The sequence below is a fragment of the Prunus avium genome, chromosome 6, assembly GCF_965620075.1.
Source record: "Prunus avium chromosome 6, drPruAviu1.hap1.1, whole genome shotgun sequence".
Lineage (NCBI taxonomy): Eukaryota > Viridiplantae > Streptophyta > Magnoliopsida > Rosales > Rosaceae > Prunus > Prunus avium.
In genome coordinates this window covers 7,911,717-7,924,732 of record NC_142289.1, presented here as the reverse complement: position 1 = coordinate 7,924,732, position 13,016 = coordinate 7,911,717, and the positions used below count along the sequence as shown (strand labels likewise).

General features: G+C 43.0%; 2 protein-coding genes and 1 non-coding gene across 3 annotated transcripts in view; 2 read left to right on the top strand and 1 right to left on the bottom strand.

Annotated features, from left to right (window-relative positions):
• Positions 1-13,016, bottom strand: part of LOC148293581 (putative disease resistance protein RGA4) — an 83,726-nt gene that overhangs the window by 45,754 nt on the left and 24,956 nt on the right. The gene's annotated exons all lie outside the window — the stretch shown is intronic.
• LOC148293583 (small nucleolar RNA R71) lies at positions 256-362 on the top strand. Its single transcript, XR_015836908.1, has one exon. It is a non-coding gene; the product is annotated as a small nucleolar RNA R71 (small nucleolar RNA).
• On the top strand, positions 9,754-11,571 carry LOC148293582 (uncharacterized). Its single transcript, XM_088254526.1, has 4 exons — positions 9,754-9,943; positions 10,050-10,104; positions 10,662-11,253; positions 11,566-11,571. Exons 1-4 carry the CDS (start codon positions 9,754-9,756, stop codon positions 11,569-11,571), a joined length of 843 nt encoding a protein of 280 aa, XP_088110652.1.

The following is a 13,016-nucleotide window of genomic DNA, read 5'->3' as shown; positions in this document are numbered from 1 at the left end:
TTCTTCACCATGTTGGTTAGGTTTGCAATCTGAGCTTCCATACTAGAAAGGGTACTTACATCATAGGATTCCCCTTTTCTGACTGGTCTTTGCCTTGAATTATATTGGCGAGCATTTGCAGCAACAAGATCAAATATTGCTCGCAATTCTGTTGGAGTCTTGGTCATTATAGTTCCTCCTGCAGCTGCATTCACATTATTTTGGTCCGCTTCAAAAAGTCCTTCATAGAAGTGTTGCATTAGAAGCCAAGCTTGTATGTTATGATGCGGACAAGTGATTAGAAGCTTCTTGAAACGGTCCCAATAATCCTGGAAGCTTTCTCCCGGCCTTTGCAGAATTCCTGTAATCTGACTTCGGAGTTCATTTGTCCTTTGTGCTGGGAAAAAATGTTGCAAGAACTTTGAAGCAAGATCCGTCCATGTTGTGATGGAATTTGGAGGTAGATAGTGAAGCCATTCCTTTGCTGTATCCTTTAAACTAAATGAGAAAAGTCTCATTCTTATCTCATCACTACTCATGCCTTCGATCTTTATTGTGGAACACACTTCCTCGAAGTCTAGGATATGTGCATTAGGATTTTCTCCAGGATTTCCCAAGAACTTAGGCAATATGTGTATCATGCCCGATCTCAACTCAAAGTTTTCCAAAGTGCTTGCGGGATATACTATGCAAGATGGTTGTCCAGTTGTTGGCGGTGAAGAGTATTCTTGCATAGTAAGTTCCGCATTTGCAGCTGCTGCCGCCATTGGTGAAGGTGGAGGTGACTCGACTTTTGGTGAGCTTGGTGATGATGAAAATGGCGAGAGTGAAAAAGGCAATGGAGTAGACACAGCTAGTTGGATGTTCCTTTCTCTCAAAGCTTGAGCTTGGATATCTTCTACAGTGCAATCTAATGAAATATCCAAATTCAGAAGGGACATAAGCAAAATGTTCCTGCAATAAGAAGAAAACAAAAACAAACTCAAATAAAATGAAATGACAAACAAAGAAAAAAAATGAAAATAAAATTAAGTACTCTAAATATACTCAAACAAAACATATAAGCAACCGTGCCAGTTCCCCGGAAACGGCGCCAAAAATTGTTGCATTCCTAAGAGGACACAAATTAATGTGCAAACAACCAATTAAAAATACCCGCAAGTGCACGAATCTATTGAAGTATAGATTATGTAAGTACGGGGTCGATCCCACGAAGAACTTGTCGGCTTCCTATAAGTTCTAATTTGAGTACAAAAAGAACATTTAACTAACACACCACAATGCACAAATGAAAATTTTAAACTAAGAAGAAATATAAAAGAAACAAACAAAACAAAACAAAAAAAGAATTGTGCTGTGAACAGTGACCAGCGACCGGTCGTTTGTTAAGAGAGACCGGTCGTTTTTTTGTCTGGCGACCGGTCGTGAGGTAAAAGCGACCGGTCGTTTTAGTACAGAGTCGAAACTTCAGAATTGTGTGCTGAGCGACCGGTCGTGAGACACTAGCGACCGGTCGTTCTTGGGCAGAGTCGTTTTCTCTGTTTTTCCAGTTTCAACCTCTATCCAGTGTTTTGCCTATAACTTTCCAACCGTACGTCCAAAATTCACGTTCTTTATACGGTTGAATTCAGCACAGAAAATGGAAGAACACCACGCGGACCAAAAGTCCAAAACAATTACGGAAACAAATAGAATTTAGTAACAAAGACACGTAACGTGTCAAACACGCAACTCACACACACATTGGGGGGGGGGGGGGGTTTGATTTGTTTGAAGTAACCTATTTCTATTGCATGAAAGTAAATGGACTTTGAAATTAAATGAGAATGGCGGAGATGAATTATCAAGATGTGAAATCAAAATGTAACAAACACTAGGGTTTCGGAATCCACCCTAAACAATTCTACCCAAGTTCATGAATACTCAAGTAATGAACTCTAAACGTGTTGATGAAGATGTTCGCAATCAAGACCATGGGTCGTGGCTCAAGACGCATTGATTCTCTCTAATATACGTAAAGTGCATGGTTCGTGCTACAATACTTGTGCCCTCCTCATAACCGAACCTAGGTATGGTTCGTACTTCGATTCAATTACAAGGAGAACCCATTAAGTTCAAAGAGAATATGAACATCACAAGAATCCTAATAGCATGGTGTTTACATTAGGTATTCAAGAAACCAATTCACATGGATGATTATTACTTCATCCATTTATTTCTTAGGATAACATGAGGATACACATAATCCCAACAATCTCAAGAAGCATGCTTTCAAAGGTGATCAATCAAAGAAGAACATACATCAAGGATAGATTAATTTGGTGAATTGGAATTCATCAACAATATCTAGAAATTCATACACTCAAGCATCAAAACAAAAAGGTAATCATGTTTAGGGCTTCAACCTAAGCCCTAGCTATGGAGTTTAGTTCCTCATAATCATTTCAAACACAAATTCGAAATAAAACTAGAAAGAAGTTACAGCTTTTGTGAAGGTGGAAGCTCAAGGTCTTCAATGGTGGAAATCTCTTCCACTTCTTGCTTGGATGACTTTGTCTTCCTCCTCTAGCTCTCTAGCTCCCAGCTTTTAGAAAGTCTCTGCAAATTGTAATAAAAACTGAATGAATGATCCGTTGCCTAGCTGCTGCCCCAAAGTCAATTGATTCCTCTCTATGCTCCTCTCTCTCCTCCTTTTCATCATGGCACACTTTTGCCTTTGTTTTCTTGTCTCCTCTCATGATGAAGTTTTGTCCTCACAAATATACTCTCAGAAAATTCCACTTAACTAAAGTAAAATATTGTTACGAAAGGCATGGTAACAAGTAGAAGTAAGATCACACTAAGTGGAGGTGAAAACTGGCCAACTCGGATTTCCAGAGCTGTGGTAACATGCTGGATTGGTTGGATAGGCAATACTTATCCAATGGAGCTCAAATTTGGATATGTTGTAGTCAACATCCATTGGAACAAGTCTTATGAAGATCATCACCTCATCCAAGGACCGGAACATGCTGATCCAAGGCCACGAAGTTGACCTACGAAAATGAACAAAAACAGAATTTATATCAAATAATGCACTTTTAGCTCATTTTCATACAAACCAAAGTAAAACCTATTAAAACACAAAAAAGAAGTAAAAAGCTATAAAATGTCAAGAACTAACTCAAAATAGTGGGTGAATAACATGAAAAATCATGTGTAAAAATGAACCGAACAGCTCCTCCAGGAGGCAGATCGGCGGGCCAAGGAGAATGCCGCGAAGATTGCAGAGCTCTCGTCTAAGCTTGTGGTGACCGAGCTGGAGGTGGTGGCTGCTCAAGAGGCTAAGGCGGCTGTGGAGGTGGCGATGGATGCTGCCGAACGGTTGCACGCCAAGGAGGTGGAGGAGGAGAAGGCGAAAGCCGTTGCTGACTATCGATCCACGGAGGAGTTCACGCTGCTGGTGGACAAGGAAGTCATGGATCAATGTAACGACCTTGTCTGACATGCGGCTAAACTTGAACTTCCTTCGGGATCCACCTCCATTGCCAGAGGGTGTTACCGAAGAGATGGTGGAGGCCTACAAGGGCAAGGATGCCGAACCCGAAGAGGCCGATGAGACCGACTCTAGCAGTGAGGAAGAAGAGAACCATCCTGCTCCTGCTGCAGCCAGTGTGCCCATGGCCGAAGCCTCGACCGTCGCTGAGGCTGTGTCTGCCGATGATGGAGCTGAAAATGTGAATGCCGAGCCTCCTGCTTCTTAGACTTGGTTATTTTTATTGGAAATGTATAATAATTTTTTTGAAACAGGCCGAATGGCATTTTGTTGAAACAGATAGCCCTTTTGTGGCCATTTTATCTAAAGTTCATTTGCATTTGGTTTAATTTTTTGACTTCTGTATTCTTGTATGTATGCATGCCGTAGGTAGCGTAGGTTGACTATAGTACCGTTTGTGAGGCAACGTTGTATGTATAGAATAGAAAAATTCAAAATTGATGCCGAATACAAAGGTGATGACCGAAGGCTCAGTCATTTGTACAAAGGTGATGACTGAAGGCTCAGTCACTTGTACAAAGGTGATGGCCGAAGGTGCAATCACTTGTAGTAATATTTGAGATGCTCTATATTCCAAGGGTGGTCGAGGGTATAGCCATCGGTACCACGTAATTGGTAAGTTCCCGATCGGCAGATGGTGACGACCTCGTAAGGACCTTCCCATGAGGGGCCAAGGGTACCCTCTTTGGGGTCTTTTGTGGCGAGATAGACTTTGCGCAAAACCCAGTCCCCCATTTTGAACGATCGGCGTTTGACGCGCGAATCGTAGTATCGGGAAGTCCTTTGTTTATAGGCGGCATTCCGAAGCTGAGCCTGAGAACGGTGTTCACCGATGAGGTCCAGGTTAAGTGTAAGCAGTGTTTCGTTTTGCTCTGGCGTATAAGATGCCGTTCGGCACGTGGGTGCGTTGATTTCTACTGGGACAACAGCTTCGGTACCGAAAGCAAGGGAAAACGGCGTTTCGCCAGTTGACCGTCGGTAGGAGGTGTTGATGGCCCATAACGCCTCTGGAAGGAGATCGGGCCAGGCTCCTTTAGCTGCCCCAAGCTTCTTCTTCAGCGTCTTCTTGATGATCTTGTTGATGGCTTCTACCTGGCCGTTTGATTGTGGGTGTGCTGGAGATGCGAAGAACAAGTTGATGCCGAATCGGTGGCATAGGTGCTGGAACTGAGAGGAGTCGAATTGTTTACCATTGTCGGTGATGATTGCGTTTGGAAGGCCGAACCGACAAATGATTTTCTTCCACACGAAGTGCTCAACCCTGGCTGCGGTGATGGTCGCCAAAGTAGTCGACAGCGACGATGGCGAACTTAAGTTGTCCCTTCCCTTGGGGCATGGGGCCGATGAGGTCTAAACCGCATTGAGCGAAGGGCCATGGACTGACAATCGGAGTGAGGGGTCTAAACCGCATTGAGTATATTGAATATTGATTGATATTTGATATGATAATTTGATATATTGAATATTGGTTGATATGGGTTTAGAGGGCATATTGAATATTGAGAGTGAGTTATTGACATTTTCATGTTCATATGATAATTTGGATAAAAATTATTGATTGATTGAATTAATTGATTTGTAGATTTATGGAACGATTCTTTAAAAGAAAATAACTTTGTAGCTTTTGACAAACGAAAGCTAGTTCGTCTTGCTCAATTTTATCCTTATGATTTTTCGGATGGAGACTTATTGATGCTTGAAGATCAACTTGGTGTTTATGTTCATCATATGCGTTCGAGTAGTGATTTTTCTCAATTGGAAGGGATTAGTAGTCTTGCGGAAAAAATGGTGGAGAAAGGAATGCATGAAATATTTCCTTTTGTGTATTTGCTTCTTACACTGGCTTTGGTTTTACCGATTGCAACTGCTTCAGTGGAAAGAGCATTTTCCGCCATGAATATTATTAAAAATCCACTTCGCAACAGAATGGGAGATCAATGGTTGAATGATAGTTTGATTGTTTACATTGAGAGAGATGTTTTTGCTTGTATTGATAATGAAACTATAATGCAACGTTTTCAAAATATGAAAACTCGTCGTGGACAATTGTAACTTGTATTATTGGTTTTGTTATGAATTATGAATGGAAGTACTATCTTTCTATCTTTTTAGCATTATTTTCATTGTAGAAAATTTTTGGAACTTTTACACTAAGCCCCCTTGGCCACATAATCCTGGATCCGCCACTGGCCTGAGTAAGCATCCATAAAGCTGAGGAGTTAATGGCCTGCTGTGGCGTCCACCATCTGATCGATCCTAGGCAAAGGAAAACTATCTTTGGGGCAAGCCTTATTTAAATCAGTATAATCTTGACACATTCGCCAGGCGCCGCTCGATTTTTTGACCAAGACCGAATTGGCTAGCCAAATTGGGTAAGTGACTTCTTGGATGAAGCCGATTGTCTTCAGTTTCTGTACCTTGAGCCTCATTGCTTCGTATCGTTCGACATCGTAGGCCCGCCGTTTCTGTCTGATGGGTTTGAAAGTGGGAGAAATGCTGAGCTTGTGATTGATGACACTTGGGGCGATGACAGGCATGTCATTGTATGACCAGGCGAAGACTTCTATATTGGCGCGCAAAAAGGCAATGAAATCGGCCCGTAGTGCCGAACTCAAGGTGGTGTCGATCCGGACTTGTCGGTCGGGCTGTGCTTCGAAGAGGGTGACCGATTCTAGACCTTCAATGGGTTGCGCTTGTGGGGTGACGGCCTCATCTCGGGGATCATCTGGCTTGTCTGCCCCCCTGCCGTTCGGCATAGCCGTCTTGGTAGATACTGAGTATGCTTCGCGAAGCGTAGCTCACGTCGATTCCTTTGTTGCTGAGACGTAACATGTCCGTGCACTCAACTGATCCCCTCGCACTTGGCCGACGCCAGCGTGCGTGGGGAACTTGAGGAGGAGCATGTGTGGTGACAACATGGCCTTCATCTTCGTGAGTGACGGCCTGCTGATGATGGCATTGTATGCCGTTGGGCAATCGACTACTAGAAAATGGGTGTAGATGATCGTTCGTCTGGGGATAGTGCCAACGACAAACGGGAGCTGAATACTGCCGATGGGTTCAACCACGTCGCCAGAGAAGCTTAGGAGGGGGTGATATCCTTGTTTAGGTTCCGTGGGTCTATGCCGAGGGCATTGAAAGCATCGGCAAATAGGACGTTAGGAGCTGAATACGGCCGGTGTCGATGAGGATTCGGCCTACGTCGAAGTCTGAAATGTCGGCTCGTATGATCATGGGATCAGAGTGGGGGAAGATGATGCCTCACTCTTCTTCTTCAGAAAAGGTAATATGCTCCCAATCGATTCGCCGGAATTTGTCGTTGCGGCCTTCTGCTACGCTGAGGATCTGGGGGTGCCGAACGGCACGAACATAATTCTTGACGGATCGGTTGCTGGTTTCAGCGATGGGTGTCCCTCCACTGATCATATTGATCTGCCGATTCGAGGGTTGATGTGGAACCGTTTTGGGGTTTAGGTACTGATCTAGCTTTCCGTCGTTGATGAGGCGTTCGACAATTTTCCGAAGGGCGATGCACAATTCTGTATCGTGGCCATTGTACTGGTGGTATCGGCAGAAGACTCCTGTGTCCTTCTCGTTCTGCCGAGGGAGCTTGCGATTATTCGGCTTTGGTATCATCTCACCTTATGTCAGGAGGACATGCTCGTAAGTGGTGTTGAGCAAAGTGAAAATTTCTTCTAACCGAATCCTTTTTGGACCTCCGAAGTCGCTTCGCCTGTCGGAGTCCTTGCCCCGTTTGTTGCTGTCCTGCCGATCCCGGAAGTTGTCTTTCCGTTTGTTTCGTGCTTCGTAAGGAGCAGAGGCAAGGGGTGCCGTCCGGTAGGGGGCCTGAGTGTTTGTCCGATTTGCTGGGAATCGGTCATAGTTGTGTGCGGAAGGCTGATCGATTGATGTTGCTTTGGTTGATGGGGCTGAAGCCGATCCTTTGGAGTTGAAATGCTCGGCCTTGGCGTGGATAGCCGCCTGTTTCATCAGCTCGGCGTAGGTGGTCCAGTTGCTGCTGTGGACCAGATAGCAAAACTGGGACGACCGAAGGCCGCTTTTGAAGGCACTGAAGGCTGCCCTATCGTCAGTTTCTGGACATCGGGAATATTCATAGCTGAACCTAGCCGCATATTCTCTCAGAGGCTTATCGCTTTGTTGCCGAACGGTATAGAGGTCATCGGCAGAGTACAGTCGATCGGTTTGAATCATAAAATGGTTGAGGAAAGTCTGTTTCAACTGATCGAAAGAATCAACCGTACCTGGTTCCAATCGGTAAAACCAATTTAGGGCGGCTCCATTGAGGGTGGAGGGGAACAATAAGCATTGGCCTTAATCCGTGAGTCCTTTGCAACCCAGGGCCGACTGGAAGGTATGAATGTGAGTTACTGGGTCTTCCACCCCTGAATAGAATGATATTCGGAGTGCTTGGACCTCCTTTTCGTGCCTGAACGTTCGGATGCGACTGGTGAACGGTCCTGGTTGTACCTTTCCCCACGTTGGTGTTCGAGCTTGGTTCTGCTCCTTCTCAATGCGGTTCATCTTCTGGAGGAGGAGACGGATAGTAGGATCGGTAGAGGGAAGATCGTCACCAAAGGGTTCCTTTGCCTGATTTTCCATGCCGCGACCAGCGTGGTGGCCCTGTGTTTCTTGACCTGCCGTTCGGCTGGGACTTCTCCCATAACCTCCTGTATACCGATCGTTTCCTCTATTCGATCGCTGGCTATGGCTATGGTGCTCCTTCGAAGGTCCTGCCGATCGGTGAGAGATTGTGGTTCCTAGTGAAGTTGGAACGTAGTCTGATTCGTTCGTTTCTTCCAGGCCGATCGCGTCGTACCTTCGGCGTACGGGAGATTTTGGTTCAAGTGCCCTCAGATGTCGATCATTGAGTTTAGCTTGGATTCTGATGGGCGAAGGCTGTCGTTTTTTTGCGCTGATCGTTGATCCTATCGCGGCAGTCGGAGTAAACTTGGTATTCTTGGTGTTGCTCCCTTGGGGAGGGTATGAACAGCCTTCGGGAAGCAGATGGTTTGTCTGCGGCGTGCCGTTTCTCTTTATCCTGAGCGTTGGGCTTTCGCCCGCTTTAAATGACTTCTCCTGCCGAAGCTGCATAGTCTGTTCCAGGCCGTTCTGTAGTTGGGTTGAGTGTGTTTGCTGATCATGCAGTTGCCTCTGGGTGTCATCCAGTTTAGAGGCGAGAATGTTGTTGTGCTCCTTCATTCTTGCCATTTCCTGTTGCAGAGTCTCCATGCGAGCTTCCAAAGTGTTTGGTCGAGCGAACGTATCCGTTCGCGGTGTGTGAAGCAGGGGAACAGGGTTTGGCTCGCCGCTGATGCCGAGGATAGGGCCATCGGCAGGGAGGGCCGAAGGTAGATTCATTTTTTGGTCTCAGAGTTTTCTTGTTGAGATATGGGTTAATCGATAAGAGATTCCCACAGACGGCGCCAATCTGTTGACACTAAAATTGAACAGATTGAGATGAGTGCAACTTACAAGAGATGTGGACGATCCAGTAGATCGATTGAGTGTTAGATGGAGATTCTTCCTGTCCTTGGATGCTGATCCTGAATAGAAGAAAGGCGAAACTCGTAAGGTCTATGGAACCGGTGTGGAACTAGCCTAAGACCCTCCGATGCTAAAATAAGATTGTTTCTAAGAGCTCTTGCTGTTGACCATATAAAAGTATAAAAGTCAAGCTGAAAAGTCTTACCCCTGTATTGTAGTGAAGAGGCCTATTTATAGAGGGCATTTTGTATACTCTTAGTACTTAATTTCGATGTGGGACTCGTGGGAGGGCCCTACGAGGTTGACACGAGTCCTTAGATATTTCAGGCGGGTACTTCGAGGTTGATCTGCAGAATCGGTAGGCAGTACCGATTGTAGACTCTGATGGGCCTGTGGCAACCGTTTGCTATTTTGAGACAATATCATCGGTAGACGATGCCGATTGTTCAGAGCCTTGGGCGCTTGGGGAGTTTCTCTGATCCACGTGTCAATGGATGAGTGGAGGGTCAGATATGGTATAAACAATCATTTAATAGAAAAGCAAAATATTTCAAGCATATCCCAGAAATCATGTTGCTACAAACAGTCATTCTCCTTTGAACCCAATCTCTGCTGATTCCTTGCTTACAGATACTCAGAAGGTTCGATGGTCAGAAGCCCTAGATCTTGCGGAAGAATTTCACTGCAGATTTCCGCCCAAGACATCCCAGCTTTCATGGTTATTTCCTAAAATCATGCTCATTCCGTCCAAATCGCTCCAGATTTTCGTCCCTTCACTGCAGATTTCTTGCAGCAATAATGTAGAGTTCTTTGGGTATGAAAATGATAGGAACCTGATATTCACAAGCAAGAAATCAATTTTCGACCAAATAGGGCTTGGGTATTCTGATATTGGGTTGCTGGATTGCAGTTCCTCACGTACAGGTATTTTTAATTTCTGTATTTCAATTTCAACAATCTGCTTTGTGTGTTGTTGTTTTTGCATTTGGGCTGGTATGAATTCGTCATTTTACCTACTGTGGTCAAATAGGAATTGGGTCTCTGACATTTGTCAAATGTAAAACAGAGATTGGGTATCAGACGTGGTGAATTGAGAAATTGAGGAGATATATTTTGTGGGTTTCATACTTTCTGGGTTTCTGGGTTTCTGGGTTTCATACTATCTGGGAAATGCTTACCTAAACTAATACTAATCTAGACATAATGCATTTCATACTATCAGATGCAGGCATGAACTTACTTATTGTAACCCTATATTAATTGGTTGATTTAGGATTTTTTACACGCAGATTGTGCAAAATTGAATAGACAGATTTTTTACACCCAAATTGTGCAAAATTGTGCTTGTGCTTCGTTCAAGCGAAGGAAACAAGGAAGGGAATATCATTATCTTTTTTATGTCTCATCATTTCAGCCATGTCCATGTCATTTTTGGTTTATACTTTCCTATGTATGTTATGAAGAAAGTTATTTTTTAGACAAATCTAACAACGCTAAGCAAAACATAGCAAAGCTAAACCATTAGAAGCATAATCTGGTGTGTTATATGGTGTTTTTACGTTTTGTTTTCTATGTAGGCGTAAACTTACTTATTGTGGAGATATGTTGGTAGTTGATATGAATTTTTCTTTGTTCTTTGTAGTATCCTCATGGCTAGGAAAGAGTTTGCAAACCTAGAGTACAGGTCAGACGTGTTGAAGTTTCATCGTGTAATGGAGCGAATAAGAGAAAATGTGAGGGAGTCACATGTTGAGCTCCTTCAGCGAACACCGTTTTGGGGGTTGTTCAGTTCATACCATGGTGGTCTAATTATTGAAGATGCTCACAGAAAATCTGATATTGATATCGTGTCTGTCTTAAAATGTTTTGACAAAGGAGAAAATGCATTTGTTTTCGGTGAGATAACTGCACGAATAACAGAAACTGACATAACGAAATTGTTTGGGTTGCCATGTGATGGGGAAGTAATCAACTTGCACCAGAAGAAAAACAAATTAGGCAATGGTTTCGTTGAGAGGCGACTTGGTGGTTACAAAACTATTAGCAAAAGGCTTTTAGAAGATCATATACTGAAAGTGGTCAATTTGCATGGGAGTGTCGAAGAAAGTGATTTTGTACGATTGGTGTGTTTGTATTTTTGTGTGACACTATTCTTCTGTAATAGTGGAAATAATCTTATGAAAAATATGATTGGATATGTAGAGGATTTGGACAATATGCCTACATATGCATGGGCAATTGCTGTTGCATTCCTAAAAGGACACAAATTAATATGCAAACAACCAATTAAAAATACTCGCAAGTGCACGAATCTATCGAAGTATAGATTATGTAAGTACGGGGTCGATCCCACGAAGAACTTGTCGGTTTCCTATAAGTTCTAATTCGAGTACAAAGAGAACACTTAATTAACACACTACAAATGCACAAATGAAAGAGGGAAACTAGAAATGAGTAAAGAAGTGTAAAAGAAATGAAACAACACAAGAAAACTAAAGAAAAACACAAACAGAACTTTTTATCACACTTTTATCACCTATGAACAGTGCTAAAGCGACCGGTCGTGAGGCAGAAGCGACCGGTCGTTTTTGGGCAGAGTCGAAACTCAAATTTTGACGTGAAAAGCGACCGGTCGTCAGGTAAAAGCGACCGGTCGTTTTTGGGCAGATTCGTTTTCTCTGTTTTTCAGTTTCGACCTCTGTCCAGTGTTTTGCCTATAACTTTCCAACCGTACGTCCAAAATTCACGTTCTTTATACGGTTGGATTCAGCACAGAAAATACAAGAACACAACGTGGACCAAAAGTCCAAAACAATTACGGAAACAGATAAAATTTAGTAACAAAGACACATAACGTGTCAAACACGCAACTCACACACACATTTGGGGGGGGGGGGGGGGGTTTTGATTTGTTTAAAGTGACCTATTTCTATTGCATGAAAGTAAATGGACTTTGAAAATTAATGAGAATGGCAGAGATGAATTATCAAAGAGTGGAAACAAATTGTAACAAACACTAGGGTTTCGGAATCCACCCTAAACAATTTTACCCAAGTTTATGAATACTCAAGTGATGAACTCTAAACGTGTTGAAGAAGATGTTCGCAATCAAGACCAGTACGAGTGGCTCAAGACGCATTGATTCTCTCTAATGTATGTAAAGTGCAGTACGAGTGCTACAATACTTGTGCCTTCCCTATAATCGAATCTAGGTGTGCTTAGTACTTTGATTCAATTACAAGAAAAACCCATTAAGTTCAAAGAGAATATGAACATCACAAGAACCCTAATAGCATGGTGTTTACATTAGGTATTCAAGAAACCAATTCACATGGATGATTCTTACTTCATCCATTTATTGCTTAGGATAACATGAAGATACACATAATCCCAACAATCTCAAGAAGCATGCTTTCAAAGGTGATCAATCAAAGAAAAACATACATCAAGGATAGATTAATTTGGTGAATTGGAATTCATCAACAATATCTAGAAATTCATACACTCAAGCATCAAAACAATAAGGTAATCATGTTTAGGGCTTCAACCTAAGCCCTAGCTATGGAGTTTAGTTGCTCATACTTATTTCAAATACAAACTCAAAATGAAATTAGAAAGAGTTTACAGATTTTCAGAAAATGATGAAAGCTTCAAGATCATCAATGGTGGAAGTCTTCTTCTCCACTTTTCTTGGCTGCACCTTGGCTTTCTCCTAGCTCCAAATCTCCAAAATCTGCTCTCTAGTTGTCTGGAATGATAGATTCCTCTTCTCTCCCGTTTCAATCTCTCCCAAATCAGATTGCCCCTTGACTTCTCTTCCCTCTCTCCTCCTTTCCAGCTTTTACCTTTTAATATTAAACTACCACCTTTGATAAAGCCTTAGCCCATTGTCCCCTTGCCATGATGAAACTTTGTCCTCAATAAGATGCCAATTGCTTCAGAAAATATCTCAAAGCTAAGGTAACTTCTTGTTACCAAGAGTTATGGTAACATGCTG